This window comes from Entelurus aequoreus, linkage group LG09 (genome assembly GCF_033978785.1).
Source record: "Entelurus aequoreus isolate RoL-2023_Sb linkage group LG09, RoL_Eaeq_v1.1, whole genome shotgun sequence".
NCBI classification, from domain to species: domain Eukaryota; kingdom Metazoa; phylum Chordata; class Actinopteri; order Syngnathiformes; family Syngnathidae; genus Entelurus; species Entelurus aequoreus.
The window spans coordinates 34,143,059-34,166,528 of record NC_084739.1 but is presented as its reverse complement, the minus strand read 5'-3'; the positions used below and the strand labels follow the sequence as shown (position 1 = coordinate 34,166,528).

General features: G+C 40.1%; 1 protein-coding gene across 1 annotated transcript in view; it reads right to left on the bottom strand.

Moving 5' to 3' along the window:
• Positions 1-23,470, bottom strand: part of LOC133656976 (cadherin-23-like) — a 379,926-nt gene that overhangs the window by 208,658 nt on the left and 147,798 nt on the right. Inside the window, exons 7-9 of the mRNA XM_062057866.1 lie at positions 20,782-20,976; positions 20,568-20,696; positions 2,562-2,640 (exon numbers count right to left, since the gene is read on the bottom strand). Coding sequence (XP_061913850.1) covers positions 2,562-2,640; positions 20,568-20,696; positions 20,782-20,976 — 403 coding nt within the window. The remainder of the gene's footprint in view (positions 1-2,561; positions 2,641-20,567; positions 20,697-20,781; positions 20,977-23,470) is intronic.

The window sequence follows — 23,470 nt, the reverse complement described above, 5'->3', positions numbered from 1 at the left end:
ATATATATATATATATATATATATATATATATATATATATATATATATATATATATATATATATATATATATATATATATATATATATATGTATATATATATATATATATATATATATATAGATATAGGAGTAACCTGTAAAAAAATAAAATCCAATTATATATAATATATAAAAATGTAATATATATCAGGAACACTACAACAAAAACAATAATGTCTGATAAAATGCTAAAAAATTAATGACAGGTTACTTCAAAAATGATTCCCGGGCGCGGCACCGCTGCTGCCCACTGCTCCCCTCACCTCCCAGGGGGTGATCAAAGGGATGGGTCAAATGCAGAGGACAAATTTCACCACACCTAGTGTGTGTGTGACAATCATTGGTACTTTAACTTTAACTTCAAAAAATGTATATTTTTTTACTGAAAGAGACGCCCAGGATGCACATGCAAAAAAAAAAAGTGGGATTTACAATGAACAATAAAACACTGAATATTAACATGTGAACATCACTCCTCTTTTACTTCTCAGACTACCTCCTCAATCAACATCTATTACAATGAAGCACAACGCAACAAAAATGCAACAAACATGACAAAATATGAACGCAATGAGTAAAAACTACCTATAATCTAATATATATCACTTTTCTGCAGAACTTTGTTGTAAAAATTTGCTTCCACGTCTGTCCTCGACACACTCAGGCTGGCTGCTCTGGAAACAAACTCCACCCACACTGCGTGGTGCCTCGTCTGCCTGGATCTGCTGTGACGTACATTACCGTAATAAATCGTATATCACTCAGATTCTAACTACTGAAATACTTTCTAGGGTTAAAGACTTACAGTAATTTGAAAACAGCACTGCACATCATAATGGCGGCTACAGTTTCTACGTTAAACGTTGAAAAAACATTTTTGGAAACATTCGGCAGGCCAGATTGAAAATCTCAATGGGTTGTGAGCAGCCCGCAGGCCGTATTTTTCCCAGGTCTGGGTTGTATATAACATCCGTTTTTATTTGCAAACAAAAGTTCCCTCCCTAAAAGTTAGTCCAACCGCTTACAAAATCCTGTACCTTCAATTGAATTTTGGAGCAGTTCTCAATGATCTTCTGTCAATATATTTCTAACACAACCCCTGGAATATTATCAAAAATAGAAGAATAAAACAAACTGAGATAACATCTGAAACAACTTAAAATTATTTGCTTTTTTTTTTGTCCTGTCCAGCCACTCAGGCAAATCATATTGTTGATGTAGATGTCCATTTCTGCTGTACATATTTTTATTCATATTTATATGTAGTATATCCATTCACTGAAATGCTTCCACTTTTATCCACTTAAAGGGCACCCTTGATGAATTTGGTCTTTTCTGAATCATAAATGTTATTGTCTACCTAATGTTGTGACCGGGTGAATCTATATAATGTTTAAAACAGACTCCAAAAAATGCGTTATAAATGTGACCGGAGCACATTTACACAAAATGTACACTAAAGCATATCCAATACATATTATCCACACCAGAAGAAAGTGATTCTCCTGTTAATCCATAGCAAAAATAATGTGAGTGTTAGAGAGTTATTCATTTAAGTCCATGTTTGTTAAAATATACATCGTACTATACGTTACAGGTAACCATCCCAGATGTCATTAGATATCCACTGAAAATCACATAATCCAGCCTAACAGCTAAAGTGTTTGTGCCAAAAAAAAGGTTAGCTCCAATAAAATCCAACCTTACAAAACAGTACATTTTGTTCTCCAAAAAGTCATTAACATCTTGGTTTATTTGCCTTGGCAAAATTTGCTAGAGGGTTTTGGAGTCATGTTTGTATTTCCATGTCAGTTCATAGATAAGGCAAGAAAACGAAGGTACGGGGCCTATCCAATATTGAGAATCCTTGCCTGGATCAACACCAAAATCTAATACAAGCCTCCTTGTCCCAAGGTTGATCTGTCCATCAATTTTCATGGAAATCCGTTTACCAGTTCATGAGATATCCTCCTGGCAGATAGACAAAGTAACTGGCAGGCACAAACATCGCATCCTTGGCAGAGAAAAAATCAGTTCAGGAATATGTAAGCAGGATCGCTGCTCCAGCCTTATCAGCTCCATGCAAACTGCAGCTTGGACACGTCTTCTCCACAAAATCTGTCACATTCTACAACCTACAGAGTACTTAGCACTGACACTTCAGATTTTAGCATAACTAATCATCAAATAAAATAATTCAAACAGCATAAGTCAACAACAACACAGCAACGTGATCACTATATTTGCCAGCGGTAAAATATGTCTTTCTAGAAATAAACAACCCTGTAATCCCGCTTTGAATAGACTAGGGCCAGGTTAACTGAATGAAGGCTGACTTCGTCACACAGTTGTGATTAATACATGCTTAGGGAAAGTCTACTTTGTCATTCTGAGAGGCTGCGCCCTCTTATTGACGACTGTGTTTGATGAGACTTGTCTATTATTTCTGGGGGATTATGATAAGAGGTGATCGATTCCACTTTCTGTTCTTTGGATGTCAGATTGATTGTGTGACACAGACCTGAAATGATGTTGTAGCCGATCCCTCTCGGTCGTCCCAAATCCTGGTCGATGGCAGTTATCTTGCGCACTTCGTAACCCTGTAGAGACACACACACATATGCAAACTTTCAAAACATACTTACGAACTGTACTCAGTCTTTGCAAACCTTTTATCGTTTATAATACAAATATTTAAATAACAAAAATACACAATAACATGCTGATAGTGGTCCTCAGATGAATTCAAAACACTTCCTCGAGATGGATATTACTCAGCCTAGTGGGTTTTGTGCTTTGACCCTACATCTGGCCATTTCTCTGCAAGTCAAACAGATTTCTCTATTCTGGGAATACTTTGTACAGTACTTCCGAGTGTGTATTTGTGTGTTTTTTTATGTTCATCTAGAAAAACATTTGTGAGGTAGGGGTTAAAAGAAACACATCATCAAAAATATAATAGAGCATGTTGCAGACTTGGCGAAGCAGCTCGAGTGTAGCACTTGCTACAGAATGAGTCGATCACATTAGCCAAGAATGTCAAAATAATATCTAAATGGCAGAGATTTTATCAAATAAATAGAAGCTGCTGATGGTGCGTTTGACGGAGAAGCAGCTGGAAGGAGATACCGTAAAAGTCCACTCTCCAAGTTAAATAATGTACATAATTATTACATTATTTCACAAAAATATTGTAGTTGTTAGTAGTACATTCTATTGTATTGTTTTTATACAATTTTCATTATCGAAACGTTTAGTTCAGTTCAGTTCAGTTTCAGTCTATTTCGAACATGCATACAATACAATGTAATGCATCACACATTTCCAGCTGTTTCATTACAGCAAGTCCGAAAAGGAGTAGGAAAAAGCAGAAAACTTATTTAATCCTACCCCTTTTCATACCATAGCAATTTTATCCAATGTCATTGTTCTCTGTAACAGAACAGTGAACAAATAAATAATAAATAAAAAATATACCATAGTAAGCAAACATAAATAATCTTTCTCTCAATAAAAAATAAAAATAAAAAAAAAGGATTCAAGACGTTCTTCATAATTCTTGTTCTGTGTATTTTGTGAACACTTGTAGTTTAAACTGAATCATATTTGTGTTTTCTTTGATTTATTTGGTTAATCCATTCCATAATTTAATTCCACATACAGATATGATAAAGGTTGTAAGTGTTGTATGAGCATACAGATGTTTCAAATTAGATTTTCCTCTAAGGTTATATTTATCCTCTTTTGTTGAGAAGAATTGTTGTACACTCTTGGGTAGCAGGTTATAGTTTGCTTTATACATCATTTTAGCTGTTTGCAAATGCACCAAATTGTTGAATTTCAATATTTTTGATTTAATAAATAAGGTGTTTGTAAGTTCTCTATATCCAACATGATGTATTATTCTAAGTGATCTTTTTTGTAACACCGTTAGTGAATGAAGCGCACATTTGTAGTTGTTTCCCCATATTTCTACACAATAACTCAGATATGGTAACACTAGCGAGCAGTAAAGAATATAAAGTGATTTTTGGTCTAGAACATGTTTAGCTTTATTCATATTTGACGTGCTTCTTGCTACTTTATGTATATTTTTTACATGAGATTTCCAATTCATTTTATCATCTATTTTTACAGCCAAAAATGTGTTTTATTTTACCCTTTCAATATTTACTACATCTATTTGTATTTGTGTTTGTCTTTCTCTTCTACTGCTACCAAATAGCATTGTTTTAGTTTTATTTTAGCGTTTCTTTTCCTTTTCAAAAGGCATGTTACATATTAACGTTGTGCTGTTTTGGAGGCTAAGAACCAATGGAATTTATTTTAACTAATTTCAATGGGACACATTGATTTGAGATACAAGTGTTTTGAGTTAAGAGCTCTGTCACAGAACAAATTAAACTCATACATTGAGGTTCTATTGTATTGGTATCATATCTATACTGGTTTGATTTGATCGATACTTTTGTTGCAGTTTCTCAACATTATACGTCCAGCAAATTACTCGATTTTCCTCAGAGTTGCCGTTTCTCTTATTCGGTCTTTGGAAACAGCACACCTCTTCTCTCTCTGCTCATGCAGGTAGAGAGGAGTTTGCACTAAAAGCAACCCGTGGTTATATTTGTCATAAATCAGTCCAAAAAAAAAAGTTAAATCATATAATTCATCCCAATGATTAACACATTAATCATGTATATGTGCAGATGAATCACACATTTTTGTTGGACCGTACATGCTCCTTTACTTTACCAGTGGATGGTTACCTGAAGGGCTGCACAGATTGTTATACGGTTAGTGATCAGGTCAATGCATACGTGCAAAGATGAGTGAGGAGACTCTGACTGGTGTGTTTGCTGGCAAATTCCACCCCAAAATAGTGGCCAAGTGGTTAAAGTGTCTGCCCTGAGATCGGTAGGTTGTGAGTTCAAACCCCGGCCGAGTCATACCAAAGACTATAAAAATGGGACCCATCACCTCCCTGCTCGGCACTCAGCATCAAGGGTTGGAATTGGGGGTTAAACCACCAACAATGATTCCCGGGCGCGGCCACCGCTACTGCTCACTGCTCCCTTCACCTCCCAAGGGGTGAACAAGGGGATGGGTCAAATGCAGAGGACACATTTCACCACACCTAGTGTGTGTGTGTGACAAGCATTGGTACTTTAACTTTAAAATAGCAAGAGAGTAATAACCTCTGTGATTTATCTGAAAAATATATATATATTTTGGCATAATTTATTTTTGCTGCATTAATTGTTATATTATTTTGTTTTGTTTTTTTGACTAGTGACTTTTCCTAAACAGTTGTGTGAAGTAGAACGCAATAAGGGAACTATTTTATTATTTCTAAACTGCTACAGTTTTATTCAGTTGATAAAAAACATTTGTTCTGTTTTATTATAATCATAGCTTGGGCTCTTTCTGTGTGGAGTTTGCATGTTCTCCCCGTCACTGTGTGGGTTCCCTCCGGGTACTCTGGCTTCCTCCCACCTCCAAAGACATGTGCACCTGGGGATAGGTTGATTGGCAACACTAAATTGGCCCTAGTGTGTGAATTGGAGACAGGTCTGGACTACAGGCAGGCCAGTCTAGTACCCGCACTCTTTTACTATGAAGCCACGCTGTTGTAACACGTGGCTTGGCATTGTCTTACTGAAATAAGCAGGGGCGTCCATGATAACGTTGCTTGGATGGCAACAAATGTTACTCCAAAACCTGTATGTACTGTTCAGCATTAACGGTGCCTTCACAGATGTGTAAGTTACTCACGCCTTGGGCACTAATACACCCCCATACCATCACAGATGCTGGCTTTTGAACTTTGCGCCTATAACAATCCGGATGGTTATTTTCCTCTTTGTTCCTGGAGGACACAACGTGCACAGTTTTTGGAAACTGTGCACGAAATGTGGACTCGTCAGACCACAGAACACTTTTACACTTTGCATCGGTCCATCTTACATGAGCTCGGGCCCAGCGAAGCCGGTGGCTTGTCCATAAAGGACAAGCGGTAGAAAATGGATGGATTAATTAACTTGCGGAAAATTTGCAAAAGTATTTGACAACAACGTTTCAAGTAAAACGTATCGATATTGGTATTTACTTTGGTATTAGATCAATACCAACATTCTCACTATTGCCTAGCCCAGGGGTCGGGAACCTTTTAGGCTAAGAGAGCCATGTAAGCCAAATATTTTAAAATGTATTAACGTGAGAGCCATAAAATATTTTTTAACACTGAATACAACTAAATGTGTGCATTTCTAAGTAAGACCAACATTTTGGAGTATAATATTATTCTTATTATTTTTAATAACATTGTTATTCTGAAGCTAACTAATAGTAAATAAAATACTTCTTACCATAAATGCGACTTCTTGAACAGGTGCGGTAGAAAACGGATGGATGGATTAAAATGCATGACAATGTTTTATATTTTGAACGTTATTTTTAACACTGTGATTACCAGCAAAATTATTCATTACTTATCGTGTTAAGCAATGTCAGCCAAGATTTATCTGAGAGCCGGATGCAGTCATCAAAAGAGCCATATTTGGCTCTATAGCCATAGGTTCCCTACCCCTGGCCTAGCCCTATTGTGAGGTCTGATGTCACGCTGAAATAGAAAAGTGCCTTCCCTGAACCGTTCCCATTCTTTTGGAAGCATACAATTGTCCAAAATGTCTTGATAATTATTCATGTTCAAGAGGAACTACATAACCAGCTTGATCAGTTTATTAAATGGTTGATTTAAATATGCTATCAGAAAACAAGGTAATCATAAAGAACCTATTTGGACAACTTGGCTGTATCTCAATATTATACTGCTAGAGCACACTGTAGCAGACTTCCATTATGAAGCGCTATTTGAGCATTTCATTGGGATTTATTTCTCCGTCCCTTCTCATTTCATTGACAGAAACATAGTATGACAGTTGGGGGAAAGAAAAGAAAGATGAAGAAAGAGTAAAAGGCTTTTTGAAAAGTCTTTGATACGCTGAGCTTTCTCAGCCTCTGTGCTTCAATCAGACATGGCGGTGATGCTTAAATATCCCAGTGCTGCAGTGTGAGATGGCGCGACCCTCGCCACTCCAATATTTCCTTCCCCGTCCTAAACTCTCACTCTCCCCACATACGCTCGCTCTCTCCCATTGATCATGGAAATTGTGTCTGAGGCGTGTTTATGCTCCATTTCTGCCAAATCTGCTCCTGTCATTGACCAATTACAGCAGAATCAATTACAAGCCTTTTAGAGACGCTGATTCACAAGCGATTACAGGCTGAGTGGAAAACGCACACATGCTGTACTGCACACTCACACACTTCGGCATGAGACACACAACAGGGGGAAATATGAGAACAGAAGAAATAGAACACGTCTTGTTTTCTAGACCAGTGTTTTTCAAACACTGTGCCGTGGCACACTAGTGTGCCATGATATACAGTCTGGTGTGCAGTGGGATATTATGTAATTTCACCTATTTGGGTTAAAAATGTTTTTTGCAAACCAGTGATTATAATCCACAAATAATGTGCCGTTGTTGAGTGTCTGTGTTGTCTACAGCTCGGCAGAGTAACCGTGTAATACTCTTACACATCAGTAGGTGGCAGCAGGTAGCTAATTGCTTTGTAGATGTCGGGAACATGGTTTGTCGTGATCACGATATGCGGAAGGCAGCGTGTAGGTAAAAAGGTATTTAACGCTTAAACCAAAAATAAACAAAAGGCTAAGAAAAAGCATTGAAGCTTCGGGATGGCCATGCAAAACGAAACTAAAACTGAACTGGCTGCAAAGTAAACAGAAACAGAATGCTGGACGATAGCAAAGACTTAAAAGCGTGTGGAGCAGACGGCGTCCACAAAGTACTGACATGACGATCAACAATGTCCCCACAAAGAAGGATAGCGTCCGCACAACTTAAATAGTCTTGATTGCGAAAACAAAGCAGGTGCGGGGAATAGCGTTCAAGGAAGACATGAAACTGCTACAGGAAAATCCCAACAAAACAGGAAAAGCCACCAAAATAGGAGCGCAAGACAAGAACTAAAACACTACGCACAGGAAAACTCTAAATAAATCACGTCGTGATGTGACAGGTCGTGACAGTACATCTACTTTGAGACAAGAGCTATAGTGGTTGGTTATGGTTTAAATTCATATCCAACAATTGCAAGAACAACTTTTTGTCCTCAATATCGGCTGCTGAGTTTCATTTTTTTATGTTTTCTGCTGGTGGTGTGCCTCTGGATTTTTTCAATGAAAATAATGTGCCTCTGCTCAGAAAAAGTTGAAAAACACTGTTCTAGACCAGTGGTCCCCAAACACCGGGCCGATTGGTACCGGGCCGCGGAAGAAATTAAAAAAAATAAAAAAAATAAAAAATAATAATATTTTTTAATTTTTTAAATTAAATCAACATAAAAAACACGATACATACATATTGTGTATGTGTATGTCAACATAGATCAATACAGTCTGCAGGGATACAGTCCGTAAGCACACATGATTGTATTTCTTTATGGGAAAAAAAAATTAAAATAAAAAAAAATTAAAATCCCCCCCTGTCAGTGGGACAAATTTTCAAGCGTTGACCGGTCCCCAGCTACAAAAAGGTTGGGACCACTGTTCTAGACCATTCATTTTGGGGGATACACATGCCCCTCTGAAAACCTTTAGGTACACTTTATTTGTGAGGTTTTTATCTTAATCTATGATTGTAAAACTAACTCTGTTTGTGTGTTTAGAGAGGTTCCTGAGCACTTGTCAGCGTGGCGAAGCATGTTTCTGTAATTGTGCTAAAAGGGCCAAAGATGGATCATCAACCTCAAATCTCTAAAGTCTTAAAGTGTTTGTGTCGGATGGGATCTCATTACTGTGGTCTCTCTTAGATCATTACTGCACACACTTTTGAGGCAGAATTAAGTCACCTAAACTAAACCTAAAATCAGGTTTCTCCGTTCGAACATTAAATATCTTGTTTATGCAGTCTATTCAATTGAGTATAAGTTGAAAAGGATGTGCAAATCATTGTATTCTGTTTTTATTTACGAATTACACAAGGTGCCAACTTCACTGGTTTTGGGGTTTGTAGATCAGGCTAATTGGGCAAAAAAAATAACAAAAAAGGTCAGGCCCATAGGAAACTTATTAGTGAAATGAAAGGCCTACTGACATTTTTTTTTTTTATTTAAACGGGAATAGCAGATCCATTCTATGTGTCATACTTGATCATTTCACGATATTGCCATATTTTTGCTGAAAGGATTTAGTAGAGAAAATCGACGATAAAGTTCGCAACTTTTGCTCGCTGATAAAAAAAACCTTTCCCCTACCGGAAGTAGCGTGACGTCACAAGCGGTAGTGCTGCTCACAATTCCCCGTTGTTTACAATGGAGCGAGAGATATTAGGAGGGAGAAAGTGACGATTACCCCATTAATTTGAGCGAGGATGAAAGATTTGTGGATGAGGAACATTAGAGTGACGGACTAGAATGCAGTTCAAGAGATATCTTTTTTTGCTCTGACCGTAACTTAGGTACAAGCTGGCTCATTGGAATCCACACTCTCTCCTTTTTCTATTGTGGATCACGGATTTGTATTTTAAACCACCTCGGATACTATATCCTCTTGAAAATGATAGTCGAGAAGGCGAAATGGACATTAACAGTGACTTTTATCTCCACGACAATACATCGACGAAGCTCTTTAGCATGAGCTAACGTGATAGCATCTGTCTGAAATGCAGATGGAAACAAAATAAATAAATCCCTGACTGGAAGGATAGACAGAAGATCAACAATACTACTATCAGGAGACACCGAACCAAACACTGGACATGTAAATACACGGTTAATGTGTATTCGACGCCTGTCGAAGCCTAGCAATGCTGTTGTTAACGACGCTAACTTAACAACGGGACCTCGTCAGAGCTATGATAAAAACATTACCGCTCCACATACGCCAGTCAGCCCTCCTCTGCTCATCAGCACCCGTGCTCACCTGCGTTCCAGCGATTGACGATGCGGTCGGCGGCCCGGAGACGTAGGAAATCAAGGTGAGTTCGCCGCTAGCGCGTCTGCTAGCCAACAAAGTCCTCCTTGTTGTGTTGCTACAGCCAGCCGCATACACCGATCCCACCTACAACGTTCTTCTTTGCAGCCTCCATTGTTTATTAAACAAATTGCAAAAGATTCACCAACACAGATGTCCAGAATACTGTGGAATTTTGTCGAAGAAAACGGAGCTCTCTGTGTATTGTGTCCAAAAGGGTCCAAACACTTCCGTGGACCTCGCGACGTCACACGCATACGTCATCCTCCAAAGGCGTTTTGAACCGGAAGTTCCCCGGGAAATTTAAAATTGCACTTTATAAGTTAACCCGGCCGTATTGGCATGTGTTGCAATGTTAAGATTTCATCATTGATATATAAACTATCAGACTGCGTGGTCGGTAGTAGTGGGTTTCAGAAGGCCTTTAAGGTTGTCTGTACGCTATCGGTCGTCTCTTGTATCGTGTTGCTTTTAAAGCGATACGATACTTCAAGTAAAAAAAGGCATTTATCTGATGTCTTTGGAGAAGGACTTAGTGCAAACACTTTCCTACAAAGCAGCCGGCCAAGACATAACACTGTGAAGCGATGCTGAAATCATATAAGCAATGTTATCAAGCTGTCCACACAAGTGGAATATGTTTGCTCATGTGTCAAAGATACAATTTGCACTCCTGCAAACACACAGCCGCTCACATGTGCACTGGCACAACCACCTTCATCCTTTCCTCGCAGCCATCCCGTGCATTACCCTCCATACCCCGTCATTTCCCCCCCCCACTCTTTCTCCTCACTGATTTGACAGCCAAATTGTGTTTGTCCTAAAAGGGGCTTAAACGTCACTCCAAGCAGCATGGATTCACGGCTAACTGCTAAAAATCCTGTCTTGTGATTTCATGTGAAAAAATATATACTTTCTTCTTTTCAAAGAATTCCAGGGATGACAGGTTGAACGGGTGGGTAAGAGGAAAGAGGCCGACACTAAAAAACCAACATGAGAGGTTCGTAAGAGGAGGGTAGGTGGGGGTTTAGACACTTCTGAGAAATGACCGCCGACAAGATTCCCAAATGCATATCCCTTCACCTGTCTACGCCGTGGCCTTAAGAATTGTTGACACTTGTTCTGTCACAATACGCCCTTGGCTTAGAGCTGCCAAACACTGCCAGCTGGAAATGACATATACCTGTAAGAAAACCTCATAAGGGCATTAAGACCATGTGTGACCTGATGCTTTGGGTTTTATTGTTATTATCCGATCTGTATGTGTTGCAGGGTCAAATGGGCTCCTTACTACGGTGTCACAGTAACAGGATTACACACTCGCCCCTTTTGGTAGGGGTAACATTGACTATCCTTCTTGGCATTATTACTAAAGCACACTTCTGGATCAAAGCACATGCCGTTTGAACCCCATGTTTTGGTCACGGTCATTTCCATGCTGGTCCATGCAGCAGTCACATTTAAAGCGTGCCAGAGTTCACTGGTGTAAAGTGAAAAAAGACCACCAAACCTGCTCAGTGGCCGCCCTAAGATCGGTAGGTTGTGAGTTCAAACCCCGGCCAAAGACTATAACAATGGAACCCATTACCTCTCTGCTTGGCACTCAGCATCAAGGGTTGGAATAGGGGGATAAATCCCCCAAATGATTCACGAGCGTGGCCACTGCTGCTGCTCACTGCTCCCCTCACCTCCCAGGGGGTGGGAACAAGGGGATGGTCAAATCCATCCATCCATCTTCAACCGCTTATCCGGAATCAGGTCGCGGGAACAACAGCTCCAGCAGAGACCCCCAGACTTCCCTCTCCAGAGCAACATTAGCAACTTCCTACTTGGGGATCCCGAAGCGTTCCCAAGCCAGAGAGGACATGTAAACCCCCCCCAATCTGGTCCTTGGCCTGCCGCGGGGTCTCCTCCCAGTGGGACGTGCAACGAGGACCTCCCTAGGGAGACGCTCGTGAGGCATCCGCACGAGATGCCCAAACCACCTAAGCTAGCTCCTTTCTGTTAGAATAATTATGTATATATTATCACACAACTCTTATGCTTAAGGGCCGTTGCTATAGTTATTATCAATTGTGCTGGAATTGTATTTTTCTTTGTCTGTGCACAGCTGGCAATCCAAAAATTGCAAGCCAGTCTCGTATCAGTGTTTGTTTCCAGAATCGGCCTGCTGACTGCCAAGGCCGAACATTGAGTACCATGACGCAGACAGATCAGAGACAAGGCTATATCACGACTGTCAGCACATTTGACATTTTGTTTAATCATATATTGTGTCTAACTGGAGCTGTCGAGATTACCCCCTTCCCTCAGCGACAGCTTCAGTGATGTAACCAGGGACCTCACAAATAAATAGAAGCACGTGGGCGGGACTTTTAGAGCGTAGTTTGGATCTGTAACTAGAGTACAACCCAAATAACGTCTCTCCTCATATGAGCAAAATTGAACTCTGTCTCTGCATGATTCCTTGCTTCTCGTCTGTTTAATAGATGTCATCAATGTTTGAACCTGACACTTTCCAAGCGGAGGAGCAGCGGCTCTACTCCGAGTCTCTCTCGGGTGACTGAACTTCTCACCCTATCTCTAAGGGAGATGCCAGCCACCCTTCTGAGGAAACTCATTTCGGCCGCTTTTATCCGCAATCTTATTCTTTCGGTCATGACCCACACTTCATGACCATAGGTGAGAGTAGGAATGTAGATAACTCGGTAGAGCAAGAGCTTGGCCTTCTGGCTCAGCTCTCGTTTCGTCACAACAGTGCGGCAGAGAGACTGCAATACTGCCCCAGCTGCTCCGATTCTTCGGCTGATTTCCTTCTCCATCTTTCCCTCACTCGTGAACAAGACCCCAAGATACTTAAACTCCTCCACCTGGGACAGAGTCTCGTTCTCTACCTGGACTGTACAAACCATCGGTTTCCTGCTGAGAACCATGGCCTCAGATTTGGAGATGCTGATCCTCATTCCAGCCGCTGAACACTCGACTGCGAACCGATCCAGTCAGAGTTGAAGGTCATGAACCGATGGTGCCATCAGGACCACATCATCTGTAAACAGCAGTGACGCAACCTTTAGCCCCCCCAAGCCATATACCCTCTCCGCCATGGTCACGACTCTGCCTAGAAATCCTGTCCATGAAAATCACAAGCAGGATAGGTGACAGACCGCAGCCCTGGTGGAGACCAACCCCCACTGGAAACGGATCCGACCTACATCCAAGCACGCGGACACAACTCTCGCTTTGGTTGTACAGAGGTTGTATGGCCCTCAGCAGGGTCTCCCTTACACTGTACTCCCTCAGCATCTCCCAGGGGACGCGGTCATACGCCTTCTCCAAATCCACAAAGCACATGTAGACTGGATAGGCATACTCCCAGGCCTTCTCCAGGATTCCCGCAAGAGTAAAGAGCTGGTCAGTTGTTCCACGACCAGGACGGAATCCACATTGCTCTTCTTGAATCTGAGGTGCGACAATCGGCCGGACCCTCCTTTCCAGTACCTTGGCGTAAACTTTCCCAGGGAGGCCGAGTAGTGTGATACCCCTGTAATTAGCACACACCCTCTGGTCCCCCTTTTTGAATAGGGGAACCACCACCCCAGTCTGTCACTACCATGGCACTGTCCCAGACTTCCACGCAATGTTAAAAAGGCGTATCAACCAAGACAGCCCCTCAACACCCAGAGCCTTCAGCATTTGGGTTAAATGCAGAGGGGAATTTCACCACGCTTAGTGTGTGTGTGACTATCAGTGGTACTTTAACTTTAAACAGCAGGCTCAAACAACATGGCCTTTGGAATAGTTTTAGTTTGGTTCAGCAGCATCCAAAAGTCAGTACAGATAACTTCTAATTTAGCCTCGAATGTCGTCATCATGACATAATTCCAAATAAGAATCAAAATCAACTTTATTGGTCAAGTATGTTCAACACACAAGGAATTTGACTTGGTAGGCTATGCTTTCTTGTTCAATGTAAACAATAAATATTAACGATTAACTAAAAATATGAACACGTATTTAGAATAACTAATATGTGCAAGTCTAATAAATAATAGTGTAGTGGTGAAAAAGGCGAAATGAGTTAGTACATTCACAGCGACATATTAGTTCCAGAGTTATTTCACAGCGTTCATCAGATTGATAGCCTATGGGAAGAAACTGTTCTTTATGATGGGTGGTTTTGGCGTACAGTGATTAGTAACCACTGCCGCAGGGGAGGAGTTTGGACAATTTGGGCCTGATTTAGTAAGTCCCAAATACCGCATACTAAACAGCGTGTGCAAAAAATAAAATAGCTTGTACTCGTGGGTGTGTTGCTTTTGATTCACTAACACTGCATGTGCAATTAAAAATTGGTGCGGCTTATTTAAATGAGGATTTTGCGTGCATACGGGGCGAGGCTGTGGATAGCATCACCGGCACATTCATGTGTCTGCAATGGCTCAAATGCAAGAAAATGCATAATGAAAGACGTCTTTTCATGTAGGAGATATGTTATAGTCATATAATTCCTAAATAAAAAATAAAAAAAACAACATAAAAAAAAAACATATTAATTACATTTATTTTATTCAGCCCCTTAGAGGGGACCTACACTTGTTTTGTAAATTTTGCCTATCCTTTACAATCATTATGAGAGACAAGAACACGTCTTTTTTTGGGTGGGGGGTTTTAAAAATGATAAAAAACACATGTGAGCCACTAGCCTTCAAAGCCCTCTAAGAAATCTTCAAAACCCTCCATCAATGTTTTATATACACAAAGCAAGTCTATATATAATGTAGTAACAGACAAATTCCTAACAATATGTAATATGTACAATATTTACCGTATTTTGGTCATTTTAATCAATAGCGGGACTTCCTTCTTTAGTGCATTCATTTCCGTTTCCATAGCAACCAACTTCCGGCACCTACTGTGTGTTCCTACTTCCACAAAGAAAAACGTGAGTGTGTTGTAAGCATGGCAAACTTGGTAACAGACAACAAAGACAACTATTTTTGGACAAATGAATATTCACAACCTTATCTTTTTGAAGCTAAATATACAGAGGGAGGATGAACTGCTACTTATAGAAGCCAGCACGTAGAAGAGGGTGAAACGTTGAAGCAAACGGAAGCCCAGAGAGTGAGGTCAGTGCCACATGGTCACAGTGGAACTTTCGAGCCAAGCATTGCCGAACTATTGGAGTGTTCAACTCAACTGGAAACGTCCCCGGCCAGCTTGACCAAACGGACAACTGTCCATCAAGTAAGTCACGATACTATTGTTTATAATACATGCCTTTACAACTACTGTACATATACTGTCGTGCTAGCTGTGTACAAATAAAACATGAAATGTGGGCTAATACTTTACAGATAATGTAATATGATTGTTCATGTTTTTCAGACAGTATCGGATATTGTCCAATCGCATCGTGTTGTGCATTACAAATTCAAACGCGTTTCGTGCTGAGGTAGAAGCTAGCTTATCTCTTGCCATAGTTAGCTTTTACGGCTAACACCGTAGCACGCCGATGCGTTAGTACGCTAGAAAAAAAGTTCCTCTGTGTTCGCTTTTACAATAACAATGTCGCTTGGTTATTATACGGGTTACGGAACGTACATTAAGTATTGTTGGTAGGTTTTTTTGTGCATTTCTAAAATGATTTTGAGGTAGAATTGATTGCTCCCATTAGCCGCATTGCTAACCACCTAGGAAGAAACTATTTTTAAATGATAAAAAGCAAAAAAAAACTAAAACAGTCTTTTTGTCTCTCATGATTGTGAACGATCCTTATGTAATTGAAGGACACATTTTTTTTCTTTTTTTTATGCATTCTAATTATTAAATAAATGCACTCAAATGTCTGCCTACAATGGAGCCTGTTGAAGTCAATCTATTCTGCCTATAAAAGCCCTTAAAAAACAACCAAACACCTCCATTAAGGTTTTATACGCATGATGTAAGTATATAAACTCTATATATATATATATATATATATGTATAGTAAAGGGAACATTTATGATGATCAGCATGAATTCTGCATATTAATGAAGACAGAAACGCAAAATGGATTGCACAAATTATTCTGCTCACTTAACAGACGCAATCCACTTTGCACACGTTTAGTATAGCATGGCGTGTGCTATCAGGTTTACACATATTTTAGTACATGCAAACCTTTAGTAAATCAGGCCCATAGTAACCAGGGTGTGAAAGGTCTGCAGTAATGCTACCTGCTTGTTTCCTGGCCCTAGGCCACTATAAGTCCTGGATGGGGGGAAGTTGACATCAATGATCTTCCCTGCAGTCATGATTGTCTGTTGCAGTCTGTGTCTGTCAAGCTTGGTTGCAGATCCAAACCAGTCAGTGATGGAGGTGCACAGGACAGACTAAATGATGGCGGCGTGGAACACCGACGTATATCCAAAACAAACGTACTGTTTAAGTTTATACTGTAACTGAACCTTTCCCCTAAAGATATCCCGTGATGTGTAAATAAATTTGTTTTAGCAGTTGGCAGTTTTGAATTGGCTTCATTAATGTAGGAAATATATCGAACATTTAATTTTTATTTCCTCCCTTGGGCATAGCAACCCGTTTTTTTAACCTTTTCATATAAACTTAGGCCATTTTCTGGAATACAAACATATGACTATTAAACATGTTAAACATATTGGATTGAACTGAATTATATATTGTCAATGTAGACTTGTTTATTGTTCATACATGACTATTTATACTAAATACAAATCTTTACAGAACGTTTACAATATTAATAATACATTACTTATTAATATCTAATCATAGACATACTTGAACTGTAAATTTGCTGGGGGAGTCTTATATACCGTATATATCTTTTTTCCAGTGGCCAAAACAGTTTCTGGGCACTTAGTGTACACTTAGGCCATTTTCATAACCCATAACCCCTATTTATCACTTTTACTGGTTCTGAATTAATTTTGTACAGTAGAAATTACTAATTAGACATTAAATTGTTTCATAGCTAAAGCATAAAAAACAGTTTTACGACTTTCTACAGTAAATACAGTTTTGAATATTAAGAGAGCCCTCTAGACATAAAATAACACCACATAGTAACCTTTACAAGCCGCAAACTTCAAAGTACAATGCTTACAAGCCCGTGTCGCAGGGGTCCGGAATCCATAAAAACACAAAAAAATAAATAAATAAAACATTTTTAATAAGTAATAAATAAAAAAAAACACACAAAAAAAAAATATATATATATTATTATTATTATTATTATTATTATTAATCTCTCCTGTCCAGCTGCTCAGGTAAATCATATTGTTGATGTAGATGCCCATATCTGCTGGACAGATTCATTTTACAAAGGAGAAGTGTGGGATACTTCTCTTGTTGCCTTATTTGGATTTTACTTAATTAAATGTGTTTTATATTTTAGTGTTTGGCGGCGCCAGAACGGAAAAGAAGAAAGGGAAAAGAAGACAAAAGGGGAACTTATGGAGACAAGACAACAACAAAAAAGTAACAAATAAATAAATAAATAGATACATAGATTTATTGGTGAAAATAGGGTCCATTGTCCTGAACGTCTGTAATAGTTATAGCCAAGTTGGCGAGTCGAGGCAAACCAAACCAAAACCAAGCATACATTGATGAATATTATTGGGTTATATCAGTGTTCATGCTTGTAGGTCATGTTGCTTATAGGCTAACCCTGGCATTGACAGTGAGCTGGGAAAAAGGTATATATTGTACTTGGAACCCAATGTGGCCCCCCCAGTCAAAAAGTTTGGGGACCCCTGCTCTAGCGTTTTACCTGAATAATATTAAAGACCAAAAAGGGGCCACAAACAAAATGTTGCTTAGGGCCACAAAAAGTATTCGTGTAGGACTGTGCTTAACAGGATCCACTGAGCAGTGCCACTTCCCTCAATCTATACCACTGAATATTTCCAGTTTCTAAATACCAATTTCACCAATTGGCTTCATCTTTCCACTCCCTCCGGAGTCCCTCATCCTCTTGTTTCCCCCCTCCTCTTGTGACCTTCGCCGTGACAGTTGATGAATCAGGGAGGTGGGGAGACACCAGGCGTCGACTCCGTCACGCCCCGTTAATATGCATGCAAATGTAGCACTTGACATTTCTACTACAGTGCATGCAGGCAGGGGACGAGGGACACGTGGGTAGGGAAGTGAGGTTTGATGGGGTGGTAAGGGAGAACATAGGAAAAGTTGGAGTGAATGCTGACAATAAGAGAAAGAGAACCACAATTAAAGTATTCTCCCCCTGAGTGTAATTCCATCTCTACCAGTGTAAACATCAGTAGTTGGACCATTAGCCACCTTGGAACCCAGTTTAGATGCCTGAACCAGAAGAGGAAACACACATGGCGTGCAATTAAACAGACACTCAGTATATTAGATGCCCGTTAAAAACCTGTGATGAAGACAAAGGTAAAATCAGGGTGAGACCCCATTGCTTCAAACTTCATAGCATTCACTGAGTTCCTACAAGCAGCAGCATGAGGATGAGACACCATGGTGAGATAAATCCCATAGCCCCCAGTGACCTTTGTTATAGGCCTCACATCCCCAAAGCACACTGTAAATCTTACTGGGTAATTACAGTCCACAGCATCCCCAGTGCTGTTTGCTGGAGTTTGCTTGTGGGGGGGATGGACAATGCAGGATGGGACATCCTGTTATGAGAACGACAAGCTACTCTGCAAAAAAAACCTTAATTCCCAAACCATAAATGTACACATAGAAAGTATGTCTTTATGTCTAGGAGTCAAACAATCATCACGGGTACCTTAGGACTGCAATGATTCATCGATGACATCGATTAGAAAAAAGCTTTGGTTTGTATTCTGTTGCTTTAGTGATTCGTTTAATGAGTTTAATTAATACAAATGTATAAAACTCATTGTTTCCACAAAGCTGCTCCAATAGAGCGTGCATGAGAGCAGTGCACCTACGGTAATGTACAACGTGCAGTGGGTGATGTGGCCCAGTAGCTCAAAGAAGAGGGAGAAAGAGAGCAAAGGGCCCAAAACAGAGCTGGCATTTTACAACAGTACTACGTGGATGATGAAGGCCATTACCATAAAGCATCCTGCGTACTAAAAAAAGCAAACAAACCAAAACAAGATACAGTAGTTGTCTATTTTGGTAGGTAATGTCATTCCTTTATGTTTGACTTGCATAACGAGTGTCATACTCAAACACATCATTTTAGCATCTAAAGTTTGTATGTTAATACTAACGAGTTGTTTGTCCAAATATCTATTACCACACCCCAAATAATGGCTTTTAAAATGTGCATGTCAAATTGTTAAATACATTGTCAATCATTTTTTATTAGATAATCTGTTTGTGTAATTTGAATCTTTATTTAGGTTTAGGCCATGCAGGTGCTTTTTTTGTTATTGTTTTTTTAGATGTTTTTACTTTTTAACATGTTTTTTTTACTTGAATTTATTTTGTATTATTATAACTGCTACTGTATATATCCATCCATCCATTTTCTACCGCTTATTCCCTTCGGGGTCGCGGGGGCGCTGGAGCCTATCTCAGCTACAATCGGGCGGAAGGCGGGGAATACATTTTATTTATAGGCACCTTTTTAGACACTCAAGGACACCGTACATTCGTTACATTCGTTAAAAGCAGTGCAACACAAACAATAATAAAAAAGTGGGAAATAGATAAATAATCAGATCAGGATACAATACAACAACAACACAGTGCAAATGAGGTCAGAGGTTATGCTACGATTAAAAAATGATATTTCATTGTTATGTGCATTTGTAAGAAAAAAGAATAAGGGTCATCAGAAAAAAAACAAAAACATGTTAATTTGAAATATTTTCCCTAAAAGACACATTGAGGCTACAACGTGTGTTTTATTTGATGACTTACTGGGGAATTTCTGAAACAATACAATACACCGGCACTTGAAAAATGTTTGGCATGTTAGCTAATGCTAATGACGCTAGCTTGATTACATTTCGATAGCACGTACAAATATGCATGAAAACACTACTACCAAACGTGATGGTTTAGTAAGTATGAATTGTTTTAGATGTATTGTAAAACCTAAAAACTTGCTTGGAGTGATGAATGAAGAAACCATACGAGTTGAACCGCTATGGACAACTCATAGACGGAACGGCACTTGTACATCTGGTTCAAAGCACGAAACGGAATTAAATACTGTAGACGTTAAACCCGCAGTGTCTGCAGTGAGCAAACTCGTCCAATAGATGGCGGCATAGCACAAACAATAACAAACGTTTTGAGTCTATGTGTTGGTTAATATGTAAGTTTGTTGAATACAAAACATTATGGCCGTTAGCAGCACCTTTATATAAGCCGCGGAGTTCAAAGCTTGGAAAAAAAGTAACAACTTATAGTCCGGAAAATACAATACTTTGATCAGAGTTTACAAAAAAAGACAATAATATACAAATTAGGAAGTGTTTTTGTTTTACTTACCAGTGGAACGTCTTCTTCTATGTTGGTACTATAGGGCAGATTGGTGAAAATAGGGTCCATGTCCTGGACGTCTGTAATAGTGATAGCCAAGTTGGCGAGTCGAGACAGCGGTCTTATTTTATCTTGATCCTAACCAAAACCAAACACACATCAATGAATATTACTGGTTTATATCAGTGGTCATGTTTGTAGGTCATGTTGCCTATAGGCTAACCGTGGCATTAACAGTAAGCTGGTAGGCTGAGGTAGCCTCAAAATCCAGAGGTTTGATGACAGTGACGGTGCCTCGGGCTCCGTCGATGCTGAAGAAGGAAGAGGGTGGCTGGAAGGAGAAGAGGACACTGCCTCCAGTGCCCTGGTCTGGATCCGTAGCATTGACCATAAAAACTAGTTTGCCCACTGGTGTATTCTGAAAATCACATACAAGCAGACATACAGACAATAACTGACATTGAAAAAAAGCCAACAGCAAATACATTGTTAAGACCTAATCAGACCATTTGTCCCTCTAGCTACTCACATAAATAATAACTAGTAATAATAATTTTCTTGCATTGACTCATGACTAACTGTGTAGTTTACACACACAATGCAACAGCAATTCTACAGGAAACTTTTTTCTCAACAAACACAAAACAAACGTCTTTAAACGTAAGCCTTGACTATTGTTGTTTGTATCAAGTATTAGTGTGAAGCTTGGCAGATATGGTTCACAATGTCAACTCACATTTCTATTGGTCTTAGTCATGGTCAATGCCTTAAAGCTGACAAAGACAAACAAGAGAAAGCTGTGCAAAGATACAGAGGGTCCCAGATAACACTGCTCTCTAAGTTTTACTCACATGAATTGGAACATTATCCTAAAAACAGTTCACACAAGAATACCTGCTGATACAAGGGAGAATATGTCCCAACAAGTGTTCATCAGGATCACTATATTTTGCAATACTTTTTTAAAGGTGACTGGACTGTATGGTATAAGTGTTGAATACCCTTCATCAACCTAATAAAACAACTTTTCAAGAAACCATGTTCTTTTAATGAAAGTACTAATTGCTGTACCACCAACATGATAGGAAGCTATAACAAGGTTATGCCAACAGCAGAATTTATTTTATGCCCATTCAAAACATGTCCAATAACTGAAAACACAATTGTATTTATAAAGCACTTGTCACAAACAAAGGGATTTAAGTACAAATAGTTTTCCACAGTGAGAGTGTAGGTCATGCACACACACACGGAGCAACAGCAACTTATGTCTTCTTCAATTACAATGAAAGAAGTCTGATAACAACTGAAGCAACTAAACCTGTAGGGTTCTATCTATGAAATAGAATAGTGCTGCATAACATGTCTCTGCATAGGTACAATTATAATGCCAATAAACAAAAACAAATATATATATATATATTTCCCTTGGTTTGTCTTTGCAGTTTTCAGTATTCCAAGACTACAAAACTGCACCGTTCTTTGTCTCTTCACATAACATACATTTGGCATTCAGTTAAACATTCGGTCCATTACTATTCTGCTTTTATTTTGTTATTTGCCTCTTTTTGTGTTTATTTTTCTATGCTCATTCATTTCTGGTCGGAGGTGGTTTCGCCTGTTCCTCATTGTACTCGACCACCCTTCTAATACCACGAGTCTACAGCGAGTAGACGCAGGTTTGTTGCTAAATGTCGTCAACATTCACATGTACTGCACTTTTGACTTCCATTGGTATCGATTGTCACTACTGTTTTTTCTTATGTCTTGTGGTGCCGTTTTTGGCTGTTTTTGCTTGTTACCCATTTTAGTATCTCCTGTGTTGGATAGCTTCTCATTAGATTGTTTTGTTAGTTGCCCCTTTTTTGGTGGGTTGAAAAAAAAACTGCATCTGCACATCTATCAGATCAATAAATAGATTTGTCCAGACGGAAACAGCGTATTTGCATAAAGTCTGTCATCTTTCTCTACACACCAAACTTAACATTGGTTATGTTGTATTCATACATCATGGTCAAGATGGCGGACTAAGCAGCGTGGCTTTCCGGAGAAATTCACATTTACGACCATATTAATAGAAAAAAAAAAGACTTTGAGTTTGGACTGACGGCGTGTTATCTGAAGTGAAGACAGAGAGGAGGCTAGCCGGCAGGAGCGGCGAAGGGACCCTGCGGAAGATGTCGGTGGCGAGGGAGAGGCCTGGCTAGCAGCTACCAGCAGCTAGCAGAAGCAAGACCACCTCGCGACGACGGGACCGGCAGGTGACGGCGGCGGCGAGTGACGGCAGCGGGGCGGCGAGGTAGAGGCCCGGCTAGCAGCCAGCAGCAGTGGGACCACCACCCCACCACCTCACGGCGGCGAGAGCGACAGCTTTCTTGCGGCGGCGTGTGACAGCAGCAGAGCGGCTAGCAGAAGCGGGACCACCTCGCGACGACGGGACCGGCAGGTGACGGCGGCGGCGAGTGACGGCAGCGGGGCGGCGAGGGAGAGGCCCGGCTAGCAGCCAGCAGCAGTGGGACCACCACCTCACGGCGGCGAGAGCGACAGCTTTCGCGCGGCGGCGTGTGACAGCAGCAGAGCGGCGAGGGAGAGGCCCGGCTAGCGGCTAGCAGCAGCTAGCAGAAGCGGGACCACCTCGCGACGACGGGACCGGGGACAGCCTTGGCTGAAGGCGGTAAACACCCGCAACAGCCAAAATCAACATGGGGCCAAAGAAGGTGCTCTCTCCTGATGAAGGTGAGGAGATAAGGCGATCACTTGAATTTTTAACAGCAGAGGTATCAGCCATTAAGCAGTACCAACAGACAATTATGCAGCTGGTGGAGGAGGAAAAAATTCTAAGAGTCGAGAATGATGCAAAAACTTTACAAATAGAACAATTAACAGACCGGGTGGATGAACTGGAACAATAC